General features: G+C 41.7%; 1 protein-coding gene across 1 annotated transcript; it reads right to left on the reverse strand.

Annotated features, from left to right (window-relative positions):
* Nucleotides 1–8025: 8025 nt before the first annotated feature.
* Nucleotides 8026–9437, reverse strand: LOC141050071 (olfactory receptor 10A7-like). Its single transcript, XM_073546901.1, has one exon. The coding sequence runs from the start codon at nucleotides 8956–8958 to the stop codon at nucleotides 8026–8028; it is 933 nt and encodes a 310-aa protein (XP_073403002.1). The 5' UTR covers nucleotides 8959–9437.
* Nucleotides 9438–21012: the final 11575 nt, after the last annotated feature.

Genomic DNA, 21012 nt, shown 5'->3' on the forward strand with positions numbered 1-21012 from the left:
CTGGGTAACTTCCGCATGACTTAGCATCTGTTTCCTTCATGTGTGCGATTAGCACAGCTGAGTTACAGAGCAAGTCCAACCCTTTATCTATACTGGGAGAGCAACAGGGTATTGTACCAAGTGTCTTTTGAGTTCTTTTCCTTGGCTCAGCATCTGCTTCCTACATGTGCGGTTAGCACAATCAAGTTCCAGAGCAAGTTCCGCACATATGCTAATTTCCCCTGTGAAGTCTAAAAGGGTGAAGTACTTTACTCACTTTAAGCAGTACCTCCCTGTGAAGTAACAGCCTGGTACTCTGAGTTCAGTTCACACTGTGTGACGTTAACACACTGTGTTTAAGGTGATCGCTTACTGCTTAGTTCCGCCATTGCTCACTAGCAGCAGTTATACATCTCTGCACGGTGGACCCCGGGTTGCATTTGCGCTTTATTATTTTTTTTAGTGCAATCCGCCAACCCTAGCAACGTCACTCGGAGATGTAGATGTAAACCCCAAAGTAAGTGGGCAGCGTAGAGCTCCACATAAATGTGTTGCCAAAACATTATGTAAAATGTTCCCAATAAAAGCTCCAACTCAACCCACAAAAAAAGCAAGCCCTCACTCAGATTTGTCATCTGTTAGCGGAAATATAGGAGGCTTCCACACTACTAATAGTACAAAGGCTCTGGTAAAGCAAAATGGCTCCTCACCCACCAAAAGAAATTCAGCAATTTATTCAATCCCAAATACAAATCCATTTAGCGGCCACATATTTGGCATTTCTGTAGCGATGAGAGCCCACCTAATTTACAGGTGCGTGTCTCCAGAATCAAGAGCTGGGTATAATGCACTGGTGACTGCGATGTACTGGTAACTACAATCACAGTTTGCAATTTTCACTCAGCAACATCCACTACTGATTGTTTCTGGAAAACACCCAAGGAGTCAAAATAGTAACTACAGCTGTAAATAGATCCAATTTCCAAAATGGCGTCACTTGAGGGGGGATTCTGCTCTTCTAGCACTTAGGGACTTTTTATATTGAATCTGTAAACTAGTCTAGGAAACTCTGCGCTCCAGGAGGCACATAACGCTCCATTCCTCCTAAGTCTCTTCATACTGCAAAGTAGTACTGTAAATTCAGATATGGGGTATTTCTACATTCTGTAAAAATTGTGGGACAAATTCTGTTGCCATTTTTACCCATTTCACAGTGTGAAAATGCAAAACTTGGTTCTAACACACAATCTTGGTGGTAAAAATGTAAACTATTTTTTCTTCACTGCCCATAGGTATAAAACTTTGTGACACACCTGTGTGGTCAATATAATCATTGCACCCCTAGATTAATTAATTGAGAGATTTAATTGGTAAAATGTTTTTTTTTGTGGGAAAAATGTGATTTATTTTTATTTTCACGGCTTAACGTTGTAAACGTCTTTGAAGCACTTGGGGTGCTCAAGGTGCTCAATACACATCTTGATAAAGTCCCAAAGGGGTCTATTCCAAAATTGTGTCATTTGTGGGAGTTTCCACTGTTTAGGCACATTAGAGACTCTACAAGCGCAATAGGGCATCCACTAATTATTTCAGCAAATTTTGTATTCAAAAAGTCAAATGGCGCTCCTTCCATTCCAAGCCCTGCCATGCGCCAAAACAATAGTATTCCCCCACATCTGGGGTATTGGTGTACGCAGGAGAAATTTCACAACACACAACAAATGGTATGGAACAATTTCTCATTTTACCCTTATTATAATGCAAAATATAGAGCTAAAAAAGATTTAACTAGGAAAATGTGATATTTTTTTATTTCTATGGCTCTACATTGCAAATTTCTGTAAAGCACCTCTAGGTTCAAGGAGTTCAGTACACTTCTAGATACATTACCTAAGGGGTCTAGTTTCCAAATTGTTTTCAATTGTTTGGGGTTTCCACTGCTTAGGCACATCAGGGGCTCTCTAAACACGACATGTCGTCCGCTAATTATTACAGCATATTTTAAATTCAAAAAGTCAAATGGCGCTCCTTCCCTTCCAAGCCCTGTCGTGCACCAACACAGATGTTTTCCTCATCGTATTGAGTATCAGCACACTCAGGAGAAATCGCATGACATTATATGGAGCAATTTCTCTTGTTACCCTTATGAATATTAAAAATTTGGAGCTAAAAAAGATTTATCTAGGAAAATGTGATTTTTTTATTTTCATGGCTTAACGTTATAAACTTCTGTGAAGCACCTGTGGGTTCAAGGTGCTCAATACACACTAGATAAGTTCCCTAAGGGTTCACATTTCCAAAATGGGGTTACTTATTGGGGATTTCCACTGTGTAGGTACATCAGTGGCTCTCCAAACATGACATGGTGTCCGTTAATTATGCCAGCTAAAAAAAAGTGAAGTGGCGCTCCTTCCCTTACGAGTCCTGTCTTGTGCCCAAACAGTAGACATATGGGGTATCAACATGCTCAGCAGAAATTGCGCAACAAAATGTATTGTCCATTTTATTCTGTTACCCTTGAAAAAATAGATCTAAAGGACTATTTTTGTGAAATAAAAGTAAATTTTTATTTTTTCCTTCCATATTCAAAAATTCCTGTGAAACATCTGAAGGGTTAATAAACTTCTTGAATGTGCGTTTGAGTATGTTGACGGGTGTAGTGTTTAGAATGGTGTCATTTTGGGGTATTTTCTGTCAAATTGGCTCCTCAAAGTCACTTCAAATGTGAGGTGATCCCTAAAAAAAGTTTTGCAAATTTTGTTTTAAAAATGAGAAATCGCTGTTTAACTTTTAACCCTTATAACTTCCTAACAAAAAAATAAGATTCCAAAATTGTGTTGATGTAAAGTAGACACGTGGTAAATATTATTTATTAACTATATAGTGTGACACCACACTCTGATTTAAGGGCATAAAAAGTTAAAGTTTGAAAATAGCAAAGTTTTCAAAATTTCACAAATTTCCATTTTTTTCACAAATAAACTCAAGTCACATCCAAGAAATTTTACCACTATCATAAAGTACAATATGTCTTGCGAAAAACAGTCTCAGAATGACTGGGATCCACTGAAGCGTTCCAGAGTTAGGACTTTATAAAGTGACAGTGGTCAGAATTGTGAAAATTGGCCTGATCAGTAAGGTGAAAACAGGTATTGGGGTGAAGGGGATAAGTCTCTTCTTTGAAACCCGTTGATTGTTCATCCCAGGCTGTGGTGACCAGGATTCATGTCTTTTCTATTGGTCTATTGAACAGAATAAAAGTTTCTCTCTTTTTTATAAAAATATTACTTTCCTTTTCGATTTCATCTCTGGAGGTTGTCTTCCCCCACACTTTTCTAGTTATAATAACTGCATTACAATTTATGGATGAATCATTGAATTCATAAAAATTTTTGGAAGGTTTTCTGTAAATTCAATATAACAGCAAAATGTAACAAGAACCATGTTACAGTACATGGATGACGAATTGAATCCCTAAAACATATTGAAAGGCTTTTGTGAGTTTAATAAACCAGTGAAATGTAACAAAAATCAAGTTACAGTGTATGGATGAACAGCATTTGTATAAGAAAAAAAATGTAACAGAAAGCACAAAAATCTGTATAATTGAATAATTGAAAAATTCTCATTGCTCTTTTGTAGCTTTTATATACTGCAGCAATGTAGCCAAGAACACATAATACTGTATAGATGAGCAATAAAAAAATGAAAAAAAATTGACGACTATCTTTGAGGGTTATAAATTACTGAAAGTACACAAGAATATGTAATGCTCTATGGATGAGCAATACAATATCAGCACGTTTTTTAACAATTTTTGATAGGGTTAGATACCACCAAAATGTACCTAAGAAGATGTAATACTCCATGAATGAGTAATATAATATTAATACATTTTTCATCAATTTGTGGGAGGATTAGATACCACCGAAATGTACCTAAGAAGATGTAATACTCTATGGATAAGCAATATCATCATTCACTTTCTACTAACCCCTAATTCACGACACCTGGTAACAAACTAGTCAACTCTCCCTCCATTGTCCCCATCGATCTCAGTTCTTCCTCAGAATTGTTCCTCAACAAACAACCCTCTAGCTCCAAACACAGACAGCCACACCATGCTCTCTCCTGCTTGTACCTTCTAAATCTTTCTATCCTCCTCCTCACTGCAGGAGATATCTCTCCAAATCCTGGTACTCCTAACTAGATCCACACTGTAGCTTCCACCTCCCATCGATGATCTATCACAAATTTCTACAACCTTTCTAATAGGAGCTCTATGGAACGTTTGCTTTGTCTGCAACAAACTTTTATACATCCATGATCTTTTCAGTACTAACAAATTTTCCTTCTTTACCATTACTGAAACCTGGCTCACCCCCTCAGATACAGCCTATCCAGCTGCACTTTTGTGTGATGGATTCCATCTTTCCCACACACCTCACCCCAGCAGCAAACATAGAGGAGAAGCTGGTTTTCACCTGTCAGATAACTGATCTTTAACCCACATCCCAACTCCACCCTCCTTTACTATTTCTTCTTTCTAGGTGCACTGTGTGCGCATCTACTTCCCTCCGAACCTCAAACTGACTGTCATTTACTGGCCCCAGAGCCAGCCACACCCCTTTTTTTTACCTCTTTTCAACCTGCCTACTTCATTTCCTTTCCATTGTCATCCCCACTTTCTTCAAGGGTGACTTCATCATACCCATTCAGTTGCCACTTCCCACTCTGCTGTCTCTAATATTATATCTCTCACTTCCTCCTTCGGCCTTGCTCAATGGTCTTCCATGGATACTCCCAAAGTTGGCCACACTTTGGACTTCATCTTCACCTGCCCCTGTTCCCCATCTAACCTTTCTAACTCACTTCTCCCTCTTTCTAACTACAACATACTTACATTCTCTTTACTCTCCTCTCCATTTATGCAATTTTCACTCTGCTCTGTGCCCTGTTGTGCTTCTTAGCACACCTTCTGCCTTGCCTTGCACTCAGGTGTGCTCTCTGCGCATGCTCTGTCTAACCCTGCACTCAGGCGCGCTTCCCAGCATGCACTCTGTCTAACTCTGTACTCAGGTGTGCTCCTTTTTTACATGCGTCCATCTTTGCTCGCACCCGGGTGTACTTGTCTGTGCGCGCCATACGTGCTCCCGTGTACTCACCTTACATGATCCAGTAAGGGCACTCCCGTGTACACGCCTTGTATTGTCCTGTACCCTCCATACTATCGTACACTCGCCCTGTACTGTCCTATACCCTGTGTGCCCCTGTGTCCACTCTTTGCACATTCCTGCTTTCTGCACACTCCTTGTTGCATCCTGCAGACAAACTTATTCATGTCTCCTGTGAGCCGGCCAACTGGTTCCAGCAGTCATGGCACCTTACCCCCTTGGGCCTGCCCTGGCACTCCCTGTATAGGGAGTGGTCCTCACAAGGTCAGCTCGCCCTAGGTGGGTTGGTGCCACGACCCAGAGGGTCCACTTCAGGAGTCGGCACAGTATAGTCAGGCCATTGACCCTGCTGGGAATTGGTGTTCCTACGGGAAAATCAGACTAGGATCATGTCCTTTTTGAAATCCATGGAGTTCCGTTTATCGGCCTTACAGTCCTCTGACCCTGGGAATGCTTCCCAGTTGGCCAATCTCCAACAAGTGCTCACTCAGCAACGCGACACCCAGGCCCATATCCTCAAATACATGGCGTCGGTAGATAACCGTCTCCTTTCCCAACAATCTGTTGCCTCCGCTTCTGCCCAAGCCTTGGCCTCCCACTCGTTGCCTCGTTTATGCAAACCACCCCGGTATAGTGGAGATCCCAAGTTGTGTAGGGGTTTTTTGAACTAATTCCAGTTACATTTTGAGCTCTTGCCGCAGCACTACCCCTCCAATCGCGCTAAAATAGCCTTTGTAGTTTCCAATTTAGAGGGGGAGGCGTTAGCGTGGGTGAATCCCCTCTGGGAGCGTGATGACCTACTCGCTTCTCAGCTTTCTACCTTTTTGGACACCTTCTGCAAGGTGTTCGACGAGCCGGGTTGTCTCCCTTCCACCACCGAGTCCCTCTTTAACTTCCATCAGGGTACTCTATCAGTAGGACAATATGCCATCCATTTTCGCACCTTGTCCTCCAAACTCAGTTGGAAAAACGAGGTCCTCATAGGGGCTTTCTGGCGTGGCCTGTCCGGTCAGATTAAAGATTAACTGGCAGGTCGGAATACCCCCTTTAGAGGATCTGATTTCTCTTGCGACACGCATTGACCTGCATTTCCAAGAGCGTACCCATGAGACAGCCAGAGAGAGAAGAGCTCCTCATCTCTCCCTGCCTACTTGCAGTCCTCTCCACCCATGTCCCATGCCTTCTTCTGCGGGCCCCACTTCTGAGCCTAAGCCGATGGACCGTTTCAAGATGGCAGAACAGTGTCGCAAAGAGAGGCTTGCACATGAACTCTGTTTCTATTGTGGGAGTCCTTCTCATTTCCTTTGCTCCTGTTACGAGAAGCTGGGAAACTTCTTCACGTAGGAGTGGTAGGAGAGGCCTCCCTAGGTATACATGATTCCTCTCCTCCCCTGATTGTGTCTGTCTTGTTGAATTTGGACTCTAAACGTTGCTCTGAAGAGGCTTATGTAGACTTCATTAAGCTCGAGGCGGTTAAAAAATATTGGATTCCTGTTAGATCCCTGGAGACTCTTGATAGCTGATAGCTTTGGTTGATGGTAAACTCTTGCAGGAGACCGTCACCCAGTTTACCGAAGAAATTGGGATGCACTTTGGAGCCCTGCAATGAAAGAAGATCTCCTTCCATGTCTTGTCGACTATGTCTCACGGGTTTCTTCTTGATCTCCCTTGGTTACGGACTCATGAGCTAACCCTGAAATGGCGATCAGGTGATATACTCTGCTGGGGACCATTCTGTCAGAAGAAGTGCCTGCTGTCCGTCCATCCGATGAATTCCGCCTGTCTGTCCTCGGCACCTACAGGTCTGCCGTCGGCTTACTGGTCTTTTGCAGATGTCTTTGACAAAAGGAGGCTGAGACTCTGCATCCACATCGACCATACGACTGTCCGATTGTCCTCTTTCCTGGCTCTACCTTACCCAGGGGTGGAATATATCCGCTATCTCCTGCTGAAACCCAAGCTATGTCGGAGTATATCCTAGAAAATCTAGCAAGTCCTCCTCACTCGCAGGAGCGGGCATTTTCTTTGTCCCTGCATAGACTACTGAGGGCTGAACGACATCACGGACAAGAACAGGTACACACTGCCACTGATCCCGGAGCTCTTTGACCAGCTAAGAGGAGCATGAATTTTCACCAAGACGGATCTTCGTGGGGCCTCTAACTAGATCCATATTTGTTCCGGTGGCGAGTGGAAGACCACCTTTAACACCCGAGACAGTTACTATGAGTACTTGGTCATGCCCTTACGGCGAGTAACGAGTAGTGGTGAGCACGTTCGTTCATCACTAATAAATGGTAAAATTCAGTTTATAGTGAGGTTCTATAAGCATGGCTATCCAATACATGTGTCAACTAAACATATTCCAGAAATCAGGTCGCCATATTCGCCAACACAAGTGAGCAATTGAGCGCTCTTTTGATTCACTCACCCAACTCCTCTTTTAAAGGTGTGTGTCATTATTTTAGGCTTCATTCCCACGATGAATGGTTGATGAGTTTTTCATGTTGCAGATTTTCTACACCTACATTTCTGAACCCATTAAGCAAGATGCGTTTCTTGCATTTTTTGAAAATATGCACCAAATTTCATTGTGAGAATGTAGTCTTAGTCATCTATTTCACACTAGCTGACATTCTCACTCACTTTCTGTGTATGTTATAACTCAGTCTCTCTCTCTCCTTATGTACTTGTTGCTGCTTTTCCTGCTCCTCCTTTTTTGCCATAACCAAGGACCTAGGTGGTTCCTGCCTTAAATTGCTACTTTATAGACAAATTTTTCCCTAAAAGCGTGCTTTATAATAAATGAGAAAAAAAATCTAATAAAAAATCCAGAATTTTTTTTCCAACCATGTAAAGTTTCTAGAGAACATTATACTGTTGCTAAACTTGCACATTTCTTTATCATTTCCTGTAGAGATTTTTTGATGTCCTTATTTCTCAGACTGTAGATAATGGGGTTGATCAATGGAGTGAATACTGTATACAGCAGTGATAGGAATTTACTAAAATTCAAGGTCTCTTCTCCTTTAGGAAACAGATAAACACTTAAAAGCGTGAAGTAGAAGAAGGAGACTACGATGAGGTGGGAGCTACAGGTGGAGAAGGCTTTCTGTCTACTGATATTGGACTGGAACTGTAAGATAGTGATAATTATATTAATATAAGATATTATAATCACTGTGAGAGGGATGAAGAGGATCAGGAAACACATTATGAAGACCTCCAACTCAATAGCGTAAGTGCTAGAGCAGGCTCTTTCTAGTAAAGGGGAAAGATCACAGAAAAAATGGTCAATGATATTTGGTCCACAAAATGTCAGCATCGATATTGTTATACAGTCCATCAGCGCAATAGAAAGACTCAACACCCAACACATGGCGGCCAATACCACGCAGTGGTCACTTGTCATGGTAGACATGTAATGGAGGGGCTTACAAATGGCCACATATCTGTCATAGGACATCACTGTGAGGAGGAAGCATTCAAATACTCCTGAGGCACTGAAAAAATAAAACTGAGTGATACATCTATTAACGGTAATATACATCCCATTTTTCAGTAGGATGTGAAACATGTTGGGGACAATATCTGTGGTCAGCATGATGTCACTGATGGACAGGTGTGAGATGAAGAAGTACATTGGAGTGTGGAGGTTCTTGCTGGTGGACACCAGGGTGATGATCAGGAGGTTCCCACATATTGTTGCACAGTAAAGCATCAGGAAAAAGCAGAAGAAGAAATAAATTAAGTGTGGGTCATTTTGAAATCCCAACAGGAAAAATTCCACAGTGAGATTGTTCATCTGAAGAAAGAGCAAAAAAATATGTTAAATCATACAGAGCAGGACTAGGAACACTCTGAATTTGAGAAAATTAAACTAAATTGAGATACTGTTTATGTGAGTAGATGGGTAAAGGGGCATCCACATAACACAAAGTGGTTTCATTTTGCTAAAATATTTCATTGTTTGTTCCTCTGATCCCACCATAGATCCTGAGTATTACAGGGCTACATTGTAGTTTACTGCAGAGTGAGTGACAAAGGCAGTGACAAGGTTACTATTACGGGGTTTCATCTATAGTTAAGCTGCCACACTTTCTCTCACACACAAGTATTGGTTTCAGGATTTTTCCTTAGTATCAAAATCAGGGAGAGGGGTATTAAATTGTTTCTCCTTGTTTTCAGTATGAAAGGAGTAAGAAAATGCTGCTCTTAAGGTTCAGATACTGCAGTATAACACAGATCAGGCAATTCTCAGTCACACTGACTATGCAGGTCCAGCACTTCCCTATCATTGCATCGTTTAATTATTCACAAACTTAGACTACCACTGTCATTTTCCATGTGCTGCAGCGATGCATCAGTATACCATCATCAGATTTAGTCATTTTTCTATCACTAAATGTAATAAACTGAGCTCTCTGAAATGTAAACTGTGAAATCCTAAATTGGTGCTGCTTGGTTGGCAAACACCTTTAATACTGGCTGTGATAATCCTCCTTGATTGCCTGTCTTAGGCTGGTTTCATATTTGCGTAAGGAGGAGCTGCAGAGGGATGCGGACTTCCTCAGTTAAGCTCCGGCCACTGCCGCACCTCCTCCAGTCAGCTCTGCCTACATCCGGAAGTGGCCTGCATACCCTATCTTTAGCATTGAGTGCACAGGCCGTGCGGATGTATGCAGATGCCTCTGCATGCATCGTTTTGACGATGTGGTGGCTACATCAAAATTCCAACTTGTTGCGTTCGATGCGGGTCACTGCATCATCAGAACGACGCATGTGGAGGCATCAGCATGCATCCGCACGGCCTGCATACCCAATGCTAAAGATACGCAGGTCACATGCGGACATAGGTGGAGGTAACCAGAGAAGGTGTGGCAGTGGGCGGAGCTTCACAGTCCGCATCCCTCTGCAGCTCCTTCATACGCAAATGTGAAACCAGCGTAACACTATGTAATGTTATAGCCACAAGGCATTATGGGGAAGCCTGTGTGACTGGGCTGGAAGTTATTTTTCTTTTTGTTTCCTTGTAATTGAATTGTAAAGCAGCCTTTGAATTTGCGGAAATTGTACTTTAATTCAATCCACAGTTGATCAATCCATGAAGACATATCATCTGTTTAATATTAAGGAATATGACTAATTGTAGAGACTTGATGAGAAACATTTCTCAATATGGTGACTAAGGGTCTGTGCACGCGCAGCGGATTTGGCCGTGCGGATCACCAGCAGTTTTCCATTTGGTGTACAGTACCATGTAACCCTATGCAAAACCAAATCTGCTGTGCACATGCTGCAGAAAATTCCGTGCAGATTTGCTTTGGTTTATTTTTCGCAGCATGCCAATTCTTTGTGCGGAATCCGCAGCGCTTTTACACCTTCTCCAATATAGGAATTCGCAAGTGTTAAAACGGAGGCGAAATCTGCACAAAATCTGCACAAAATCCGCAGTAAATCTGCACTAAATCCGAAGGTAAAGCGCAGATCATTTTACCTGCAGATTCTGCAAAATCTGTGCGGAAAAATCCGCAGTCAAATACGCAACGTGTGCACACAGCCTAAATGTCAGGGTGTATGAAAAACTTTACAGAGCTGAAAATTATTACATGAAATGTTTGTTTCAATTTAACTTGAGCATTACTTTTCTACCTGTGATTAGTGATGACCGAGCATGCCCGGGTGTCCTCATTATTTTGGCGTTTGGCGTTCGGAGATTTAGTTTCTGTCGCTGCAGCATGATTTTCGCCTGCTGGACAGCCTGAATGCATGTGAGGCATGCCTGTTTGTTAGGAAATCTCCACATGTATTCAGGCTGTCTAGCAGCTGCACCTGTGATCAAAAATACTAATGCCCACAAATGAGTGCTCAGTTCTACACTTGATCAGAACTTATTTCTCCTATAACTCCTCATCCAAGTACCATACTACACATCAGATATTTTACCACTTCCCATCTAGCTCTCCCACCTCCGCCTATATAGATTTTCTTAAAGTCCTCAGATGTTGAAAAACTGGAGCAAGTTCAGAGAAGAGCTACAATGATGGTGAGCAGACAGCAAAGTATGTCCTTTGAGGAAAGGTTAAAGGATCTGGGAATGATTAGCTTGTAAAAAAAAGGCGGCTTAGAGCAGACTAAATAGTGGGCTGCAAATATCTGAAGGGCTGTCACAGTGTAGAGGGATCATCATTATTCTCATTTACGCAAGGAGACACGAGAAGCAATGGGATGAAAATAAAAGGGAGAAGGTACAGATTAGAAATTAAAGAAAACTTTAACAGTGAGGGTGATCATTGAGTATAACAGGCTGCCACGAGAGGTGGTGAGTTCTCTTTCACTGGAAGTCTTGCGAGGCTGTACAGACATCTGTCTGAGATGGTCTAGGGACTCCTGCATTGAGCAGAAGTTTGGATGTGATGACCCTGGAGGTCTCTTCCAACTCTAACATTCTAGGATTCTATGATTAAGTAAAGTCAATCAGCACCCAAACAACAAACTGAAAAATGAGGAGACAATGGAAAAACATATAACAATTGTGAGCAGCTTATAATATGACACCAATACTTATCAGAAGGTAAAGTCTAATGCCTCTGCTATATCTATGTGTCGGCTCTGGAGCCATTCGACGCGGAAAGTAGTGACACCGATTGTGCTATTTCTGTTGCTCCATTAGAAGTGAATATGGGAGCTGCACCTCTCTTATTGGCATGGCTCTAGTCATCTTCTATAGGAACAGTTATTATTATTTATTTTAGAATTTTAGAGCGTCATTGATTCCATGGTGCTGTACATGAGAAGGTGTAACATACAAAATACAGATATAAATTACTGGTACAGAGGGCAGAGGACCCAGCCCTTGTGGTCTTATGTTCTACAGGATAATGGGAAGGAGACAGTAGGTTGGGGGTGTTTCAGCAGTTCCGGTTTTGGTGAGGTGACAGCGGGGTTAGTGCAGGCTGCAAGCTTTCTTGAAAAGATTGGTTTTCAAGTTTTGCATAAAAAAATCCGATTGTGGCAGATAATCAGACTTGTTGAGTCACAGAATTCTGGAAGATGGGACATATTCGGGAGAAGTATTAGATGCACTTGGGTGAGGAGCGTATAAGTGTGGAGGAGAGAAGGTGGTCCTCATTCTCTTCTCTGCAGAACACAAACTAGACTTAATGTTATAATTGAGACTCCTCTTTATAGGAACAGTCTGTGGTAACAGCACAGCTTTTCCTTAGAGATTTCTGTAAACATGGGACATTTCACACGGTAAATATAGAAATACATAATTGACTTCTACAAATATCAAAATGAATAATAAAATGTAACAGGTAACATATTTTAATAGCTTTGGCACTGAAACATTGAATGCAAACACAATGATCAATCTACAGAATTACCTTTCTTCCGAATCCAAGTTTCCTACATACTCAAAGCCAAAAAAGCTTCTTCCCAACTTTACGCAAGAGCCGTGATCCTAAATTTATCACTGAAAATAATAATCATAGCCATGTCAAAGATCAGGTTCTCAAAGAAGCAAAAGAGAATAATGATGATCCCTCTTCACTGTGACGTCCTTTCAGATATTTGTAGACCACTATTAAGTCTCCTCTTTTCTTCCTTCTTTTTTGCAGGCTAAACACTCCCAGAGACTCCTGGTTGGGTCTCCTTCATACATGTTGCTTGTAGCAGTAGGCCTCTAAGATTGTCAGGCCTCCACTTCATTGGAGCAAACTACCCATGTTACTACTATAATTAGATCTTTCTGACAATAGTCGACAAAACTAATATTTGTGCCACCTGAGTTTGGCACGGCATGAAAGCAGGTTGAGGTGATGCATGTGGTATCAGGGCTCCAAACACAGCAGGTTTACTCAATCCCATACCCACCTTGTCTTCTATTGACGTTCAGTTGAAAGCTTTAAATGCTGTCCCAGACCCCGATACCTCATGCATGGCTGATTGTTTCTGTGCCATGCTACAGTTTGTACTGTGTGTGAATTGAGGCCACTTTCCTGCTCTTTTCCACTCATTTAATGTGTATTGGCAGCTTTTGTGGCCATTTGAAGTTGTTGTGCATGCATTTATTTTTGCCTCCCATTAACTTGAATGGTGTGCGGTCACGTTAGTCAAATAGTCACCAAATAAGTAGGCGAATATTGCAAATTCGACAATCGCAATCCGAACCAAACAATGATATATTCGCTCTTCTCTACTCTTTACCTACCCAACATATCAGATTTTCACCTACTGTGAAAACTTTTAAAAGTAATCTGAAGACCTTCCTCTACCGACAAGCCTGCAACCTGCATTAACCCTCGTTCCACCAAACCGCTACACAACCAGCTATGCCCTCAATCTGTATCATCTCACTTCCCTCCCTTGTAGACTGAGCCTCGGCAGGCAGCGTCCTCTGTACTCTACCAGATGGTGACTCATTTTGTTCAAGATTATTGTACTTGTTTCTTGTTTTGCATACCCCTTTTCACATGCAAACGGCCAAGGAATAAATGATGCTTTAATTATAAACAATAATAAATGATAATTTAATACCAATACATTTTTATCAATTTTTGGGAGGGTTAGATATCACCAAAATGTACCCAGGAAAATGTAATACACTATGGATGAGCAGTAAAATATGATACATTTTTTAAGAATTTTTGGGAGGGTCAGAACCCCCGATATACATCCAAGTAGATATAATACTCCATGGATGAGCAATATAATACCAACACTTTTTTTTAACAATATTTGGGAGGGTTAGATACCATCAAAATATATCCAAGAAGACATAATATTCTATGGATGAACAATATAATATCAATACATTTTTGAACAATTGTTTTGAGAGATAGATACCACCGAAATGCACCAAAGAAGATAAAATACTCTGTGGATGAGCAATATCATACCAGTACATTTTTATCAGCTCTTTTTAGGGTTAAGTAACCCCAAAATGTACCGAAAACATGTATTTTTTGGTGGTTAAATACTACCGAAATGTACCCTAGAAGACTGAGTACTCTGTGGTTGAGAAATATAATACCACTAAATTTTTTACCATTCTTTGGGAGAGTTAGATACCAGTGAAATGAAACAAGAAGATGAAGTACCCTATGGATGGGCAATAAAGCAATAATACTTTTTTTTACAATTTTTTGGAGGGTTAATTAACACTGACATATACCCAAGAACATCTAATACTCTGTGGATGAGCAAAATAATGCTGACAAATTTTTGATTTTTTTTGATGGGTTAGATACCAACAAAATGTAACCCAGAACTCATAATACTCTATGAATGAGTAATTTAATACAGAACATTTTTGAATTTTTTTTGGAGTTTTTGATATCACAGAAATTTACTCCAGACCATGGAATAGTGTATGGATGAGAAATTTAACCCACCCAAATTTTTGTATGGTTTTATTTTGTTTTAAATACACTAATATACCAATAATCTCGTTAAACTGCACGGATGACTAATTGTATCCGGAAATAAATTTGGAACATAAACATTTTGAAGATGTACTTGCAGAACTTCTACACTCTTAAAGGTTTAAACTCAAAGTGCAAAGACAGTAAAAATTATAATAGTATAATAATTAAAAGGAGGCTAAAACAGTATTTCTCTTCAGGTGTCAGCTTCTTCAACTCTTTCATCAGGAGGCTGGGGAACTACCTCCACCTGGTGCTCGGGCTGTATTTGACATAGCTTCTGGTAGTATTGGAGTCCGCAACATGTAGAAATAGGCAACAGCCCCCTGTGTCTCCGGAGCCATCGGTTGCTCATGCATTGGAGGTGAGGAAAACCAAGGACAGTATGCTCTTTTAGCGGTGGTAGCAGCCATGTCTTGAGCAACCTCAAGGAGCCACTCCCAGGTCCATTCGTTCCTCAAGAAGTGTTAATTCTGCTCCCATCCTTCTGGGATCACACCCACTGCACAACCAAAGCTATTTTGCCCCTCCATTTAGAGGAAGGTGATCCTGGTTCCAGCCATCAATCCTTGCAGCCTTCTAGGTAAGTGTTCCGTCTCTACTGCTGGATGATTGAATGAGATGTGATCACAAGTCCCAATCACTTCCATGGACCCCCTTCTCTGCTGATGATAATAAATGACAACCACCCACCGGGATGCCAGCTGTCAGTACCTTGCAGCTAGCGAGCCCGATAAGATTTCTTCAAACTTGGTCCTGGCTCACATATTTGTCTATTCCAATCAGCCTAAGCCCCACATTCTGCTCACCAGTTCCTGGCTCTATTGTCCAGAGATGGCAAAAACCCCAGTGCTAAAAGATGTGGCCTGGGTTCGGACCTTATTGCTTTTGTGAAATTGGCCACAGGCTCCTGCCATCTCTCCTGTTGCATCAGTTTCCTTTTTGCTCCAAAAATTCCTTTGGCCACTCCCTCGGGAGCCTTGCTTGGTTCTGCCATCTTTGTCATCCACTAAGCACATTACACTGTATGGATGACTAATTGAATACAGGAAAAAATGTTTACACTTTTTTGGAGTGTTATACACCATAGAAATTAACCCCAGACTACAGAATAGTGTTAGGGTGAGAAATTTAAAACAGCAAAGTTTTTAAATGCTTTTTTGGAGTGTTATATATTATAAACATGTATGCCAGACCATGGAATACCGTTTGGCTGATAAATTTAACCCAATAATATTTTGTAATGCTTTTTGGGAGTGATATTTATCACAGTAATATACCCCAGACCATGGAACATTGTATGATTGATTAATTTACTCCAGAAAAAAATTTCAATACTTTTTTTAGAGTGAAATATAAAACACCAAAATGTGCCACAAAGCACGTAATACTTAATGGATCATGCAATATATTGCCACAGCTATATATGTTGCATGGGATTGCACAGCCCTAATCCCTGTCTACAGACTGGAATCTGTCACTCTCCCTGCTCCTCCAACTCTTTCTACCTCCACAAATTAAATGCAGAATATATGTAATATAAACAGCAAAGCAAAAGATTAGCCTTTATAGCTAATCTATGCCCTAAGGGCTGTTAGTTGATGGTTCAGCTTCAGCACCAGTATCAACACTACAGACCTCTGGTTCGTTATACTGTGCACACACAGATCTCTATGAGCACTCTATCCCTTCAATATTAACTGTCACATACGCTCATCCTTACTTTTAAAAAATGACTGGATGCTTTTCTCACACCAAATCGCAATGTGGGCTGTAAGTAATCTAATTTAGTATTCAGCATTTAACAGCAGGATAGCTTGTTCATTAACACTTTCACAGAAAAAAATTATGAAAATCTGAAGAAAAAGCAATAGTTTAATTTATTAAACTGTGACAATTTCATTTATTTTGCAGCAATTAAAAGCAAGAGTTCATGGGCGCATGCGTGGAGCTTGATGAGGACAGACACGTGCCTCTGAGCTCCGCTCTCCTGCGGGCTATTTTTAGCTCTTTCCAGCACCGGGGAGGTGATGGGCGGGACGTCAGCACAGCAGGCACATGCCAGAGATCACCGGAGCGTGATGCCAAAGAAGGGCTGCCCTGCACAGCAGGTGAACAGATCAATCACTGATCTCTTTGCTGGATGCAAAGATGGCCGCCGCTGCTCCTGCCCTGTCTGCTCCCCCATGTCAGCAAACAATGCAGATGGCCCGGATGCTCTCTCCCCTCAGTGGGACACGACGATCCACACAGAAGAGCTCATAAAGGCTCTGCAAGACACTTTTAAGGCATAGTTCGTTTCAACTATGCAGAAGGTCTCGGCACAATTACAGGACATTGCACAAAGAACATCAGCACTAGAAGAAAAAATGGATGGTGTGGCAGATTCATTAGAGGAGGATCAAGGAGAGCTTAGGCAGCATATGGACCGTATAACTGACCTTGAATTAAAGTGTGAGGACATGAAAAACAGATCCCGTACGGGCAATTTACGTATCAGGGGACTACCTGAGGAGATCTCAGCACTCAAAGATACGGCAGCTACACTTTTTGCTGCATTGCTCCCACAAACAGACCCGGCTCTGCTTCATATTACCAGAATACAGAGAGCCCTGGGATAGCCCTGCTCAGATAAGAGCCCTAGAAACCTTATTTTTAAACTATTACATGAGGAGACCCGGGACCTGATAATCTCGGCAACGAGAGGTCTGTCTACGCTGCCTGGCCTCTCGGATACAGTCCATATTTTTGCAGATATAGCCCCAGCCACCCTCAAACGAAGGAGAAACTTGAGACCGGTGACTGCTGCACTACAAGAGACAAAAAAAACTGACTGGCACCTCCAAACTAATGTGAATAGGGTCATACCAAGAGGAGCTACCCCCATATACAATATACAAAGAATGGTTGCACTCTATCATGCTAAGGCATGTCAATGTGGAATATATGTAATTAGAATTGCAATACAGCTTTAGAATTATAGAAAAAATATATGAGACTCTTAGCATAAAATTTGGCCAAATATTATCTGCCCACCAGCCAACGTCAAGGTGGTCTCAAATGTGATGGGTACCTACACTGTGTGAATACCTCTCTAAGGCTGATGTCTGAATTCCTGGGTGAATGTGGACTCCTCTGTCAGCAATGCCTGCATTTATGGGTAAGTAGGGACCTGCTATAATTAAAATCACCACCTGGTGGAGGGCGGAGTGCTCGGTCAGTAAGCTAACATAAATGCAGGCATTGCTGACAGAGGTGGGCAGATAATATTTGGCCAAATTTTATGCTAAGAGTCTCATACATTTTTTCTATAATTCTAAAGCTGTATTGCAATTCTAATTACATATACACTCACTGGCCACTTTATTAGGTACACCTGTCCAACTGTGTGTTAAGACTTAATTTCTAATCAGCCAATCACATGGCGGCAACTCAGTGCATTTAGGCATGTAGACATGGTCAAGACAATCTCCTGCAGTTCAAACCGAGCATCAGTATGGGGAAGAAAGGTGATTTGAGTGCCTTTGAACGTGGCATGATTGTTGGTGCCAGAAGGGCTGGTCTGAGAATTTCAGAAACTGCTGATCTACTGGGATTTTCACGCACAACCATCTCTAGGGTTTACAGAGAATGGTCCGAAAAAGAAAAAAAATCCAGTGAGCGGCAGTTCTGTGGCCGGAAATGCCTTGTTGATGCCAGAGGTCAGAGGAGAATGGGCATACTGGTTCGAGCTGATAGAAAGGCAACAGTGACTCAAATTGCCACCCGTTACAACCAAGGTAGGCAGAAGAGCATCTCTGAACGCACAGTGCGTCGAACTTTGAGGCAGATGGGCTACAGCAGCAGAAGACCACACTGGGTACCACTCCTCTCAGCTAAGAACAGGAAACTGAGGCTACAATTTGCACAAGCTCATCGAAATTGGACAGTAGAAGATTGGAAAAACGTTGCCTGGTCTGATGAGTCTCGATTTCTGCTGCGACATTCGGATGGTAGGGTCAGAATTTGGCGTAAACAACATGAAAGCATGGATCCATCCTGCCTTGTATCAACGGTTCAGGCTGGTGGTGGTGGTGTCATGGTGTGGGGAATTTTTTCTTGGCACTCTTTGGGCCCCTTGGTACCAATTGAGCATCGTTGCAACGCCACAGCCTACCTGAGTATTGTTGCTGACCATGTCCATCCCTTTATGACCACAATGTACCCAACATCTGATGGCTACTTTCAGCAGGATAATGCGCCATGTCATAAAGCTCGAATCATCTCAGATTGGTTTCTTGAACATGACAATGAGTTTACTGTACTCAAATGGCCTCCTCAGTCACCAGATCTCAATCCAATAGAGCATCTTTGGGATGTGGTGGAACGGGAGATTCGCATCAGGGATGTGCAGCCGACAAATCTGCGCCAACTGTGTGATGCCATCATGTCAATATGGTCCAAAATCTCTGAGGAATGCTTCCAGCACCTTGTTGAATCTCTGCCACGAAGAATTGAGGCAGTTCTGAAGGCAAAAGAGGTCCAACCCGTTACTAGCATGGTGTACCTAATAAAGTGGCCAGTGAGTGTATTCCACATTGACATGCCTTAGCATGAGAGAGTGCAACCATTCTTTGTATATATGCCGCTCTACAAACCACACAAATCAAATAGATATGGGATTTCCCTTTTGCTCTACTTGTTTCAACAAACAATAAATCCTATATGTGCAAGACTTTAGAAGAAGGCCAGTTAGCCTTAAACCAAGCTGGCATACCAGAGCTAGAAATCCCTCAGCAATTACCACCTCGAAAATCGAGACCAACGAGAGAATGGACAGAAGTCCGAAGATCAAGCCGACAACAACCAAAAGTTACCTGAAGTGTCACATTTGATATTGGCTTTATATTGAAGTGTAATTTTTGATTCCCCCCCTCCCTTGTGTGCCTGGGAGCCTTTTATAGGACCCTACTCAGGTTTCAGCCAATATGGAGGTCTGGGGAAGACTTTTGATTAGAAATTGTAACCGGTTGATCTCTTACACCCGTTATCTTTTGCTGTTCCGTTTTGTAGAAGGCTTTATCTCCCTAATTGTTTGGGAGTTTGCTAAGCCTGTTTGGGTTAGATTAAGTAGACTTGGAAATTCAATATAAGCAGGAGCGTTGCCTGCAGGGATGATTCATGTTGCCCATCTTTAGTGATTGTTGGTTTGCTCCAACTATTGAGGAGCTGCAGATCACTCTGCAAACTAGACCGATAGTCCATTCAAGGTTAATTGTTTATTATTTGTTATGTGTCCTTGTCTATCCTCCCTCTTATTTTTCCCATTTGTCCCCCACAGTAGTAGCTATACTTTTCATCTTGATTGCTGTAAAGGCCTTATACGCACACTGATTTCGGTCTGCGACTCCACTCTTGTTGTGGGAAGGTTTGGGGTGAGTTATCATTTAGCTTTAATAAGTTAATTAACTATGTGTAAGATTTTGTCACACAATGTAAGGGGCTTTATCTTCCCTTTAAAATGTAAAAAGGCCTTTTCAGACTACCGGAAAAATAGCCCTGACATTATTTGTCACCAGGAGACCCATTTTTCTAATTCCTCCCACCCAAGGAATTTTGACTCTGCTTATTCCTGTCTTTTCCTGTCCACCTGGGAGCATAAGATGAGATTTTTGTAAAAAATAGTTTCCCATTACAACTCGGCCAATCATATGCAGATAATGAGGGCAGATTCCTTATCCTACAAGGAACACTACAAGGACAAAATATTTGTATTGTAAACAGTTACCTCCCTGCCTCTGCTCAATTCTCAGTCTTTAAGATGATTTTGTCAAGGCTCGCCGCGCTCTCATATCATCACCTGATGTGGAGATTTCAATCTTACTATTAACCCTTGTTTGGATAGCAGTGCGGCGAGGCGATCTGATGTCTCTAAGGAGGAGAGAACATTTTTTTTTAGTCTTATAAAGGAGTATCGTTTAGCAGATCTCTGGAGGGAGCTGCATGGGTCAACAAGAGGTTTTACGTATTTTTCTCCAGCGCACAAAACATACTCTAGGATTGATATGAATCTGATAACAGCGACCACACTTCCTTCTGTTCTATACACACGTCATATCCCGTCCTCATGGTCAGACTATGATGCAGTCCTTTCTGTTTTCAAATTTAATATCACCACATCCAGGTTATATAGATGGCGATTGAACAAATCTCTTTTAGTAGACCCGGTTAACACTACTTTAATTAAGGAGGATCTAGCAAAAATTTTTTTTAAACTAATAAAACGGGAGACCCCTCCCCTGGAATATTATGGCTACCACATAAAAAATATGTCCTTAATTGTTCCTTAATTAGTCAGAGTGAAGAAGGAAAGGTTTGCACAGTGTAGGTAGGTGTCAGTTATTACAGTGGGGAAACAGCTAGGAAAGTGTAGTGGACGTGCAGTACCTTGG

The sequence above is a fragment of the Dendrobates tinctorius genome, unplaced genomic scaffold (assembly GCF_039654945.1).
Source record: "Dendrobates tinctorius isolate UK_male_01 unplaced genomic scaffold, ASM3965494v1 ptg000151l, whole genome shotgun sequence".
Classification (NCBI taxonomy): domain Eukaryota; kingdom Metazoa; phylum Chordata; class Amphibia; order Anura; family Dendrobatidae; genus Dendrobates; species Dendrobates tinctorius.

Bases quoted from the DNA above. Each gene is read 5' to 3' on its own strand.
- LOC141050071 (XM_073546901.1), bottom strand. From the start codon at position 8,958: ATGAACAATCTCACTGTGGAATTTTTCCTGTTGGGATTTCAAAATGAC.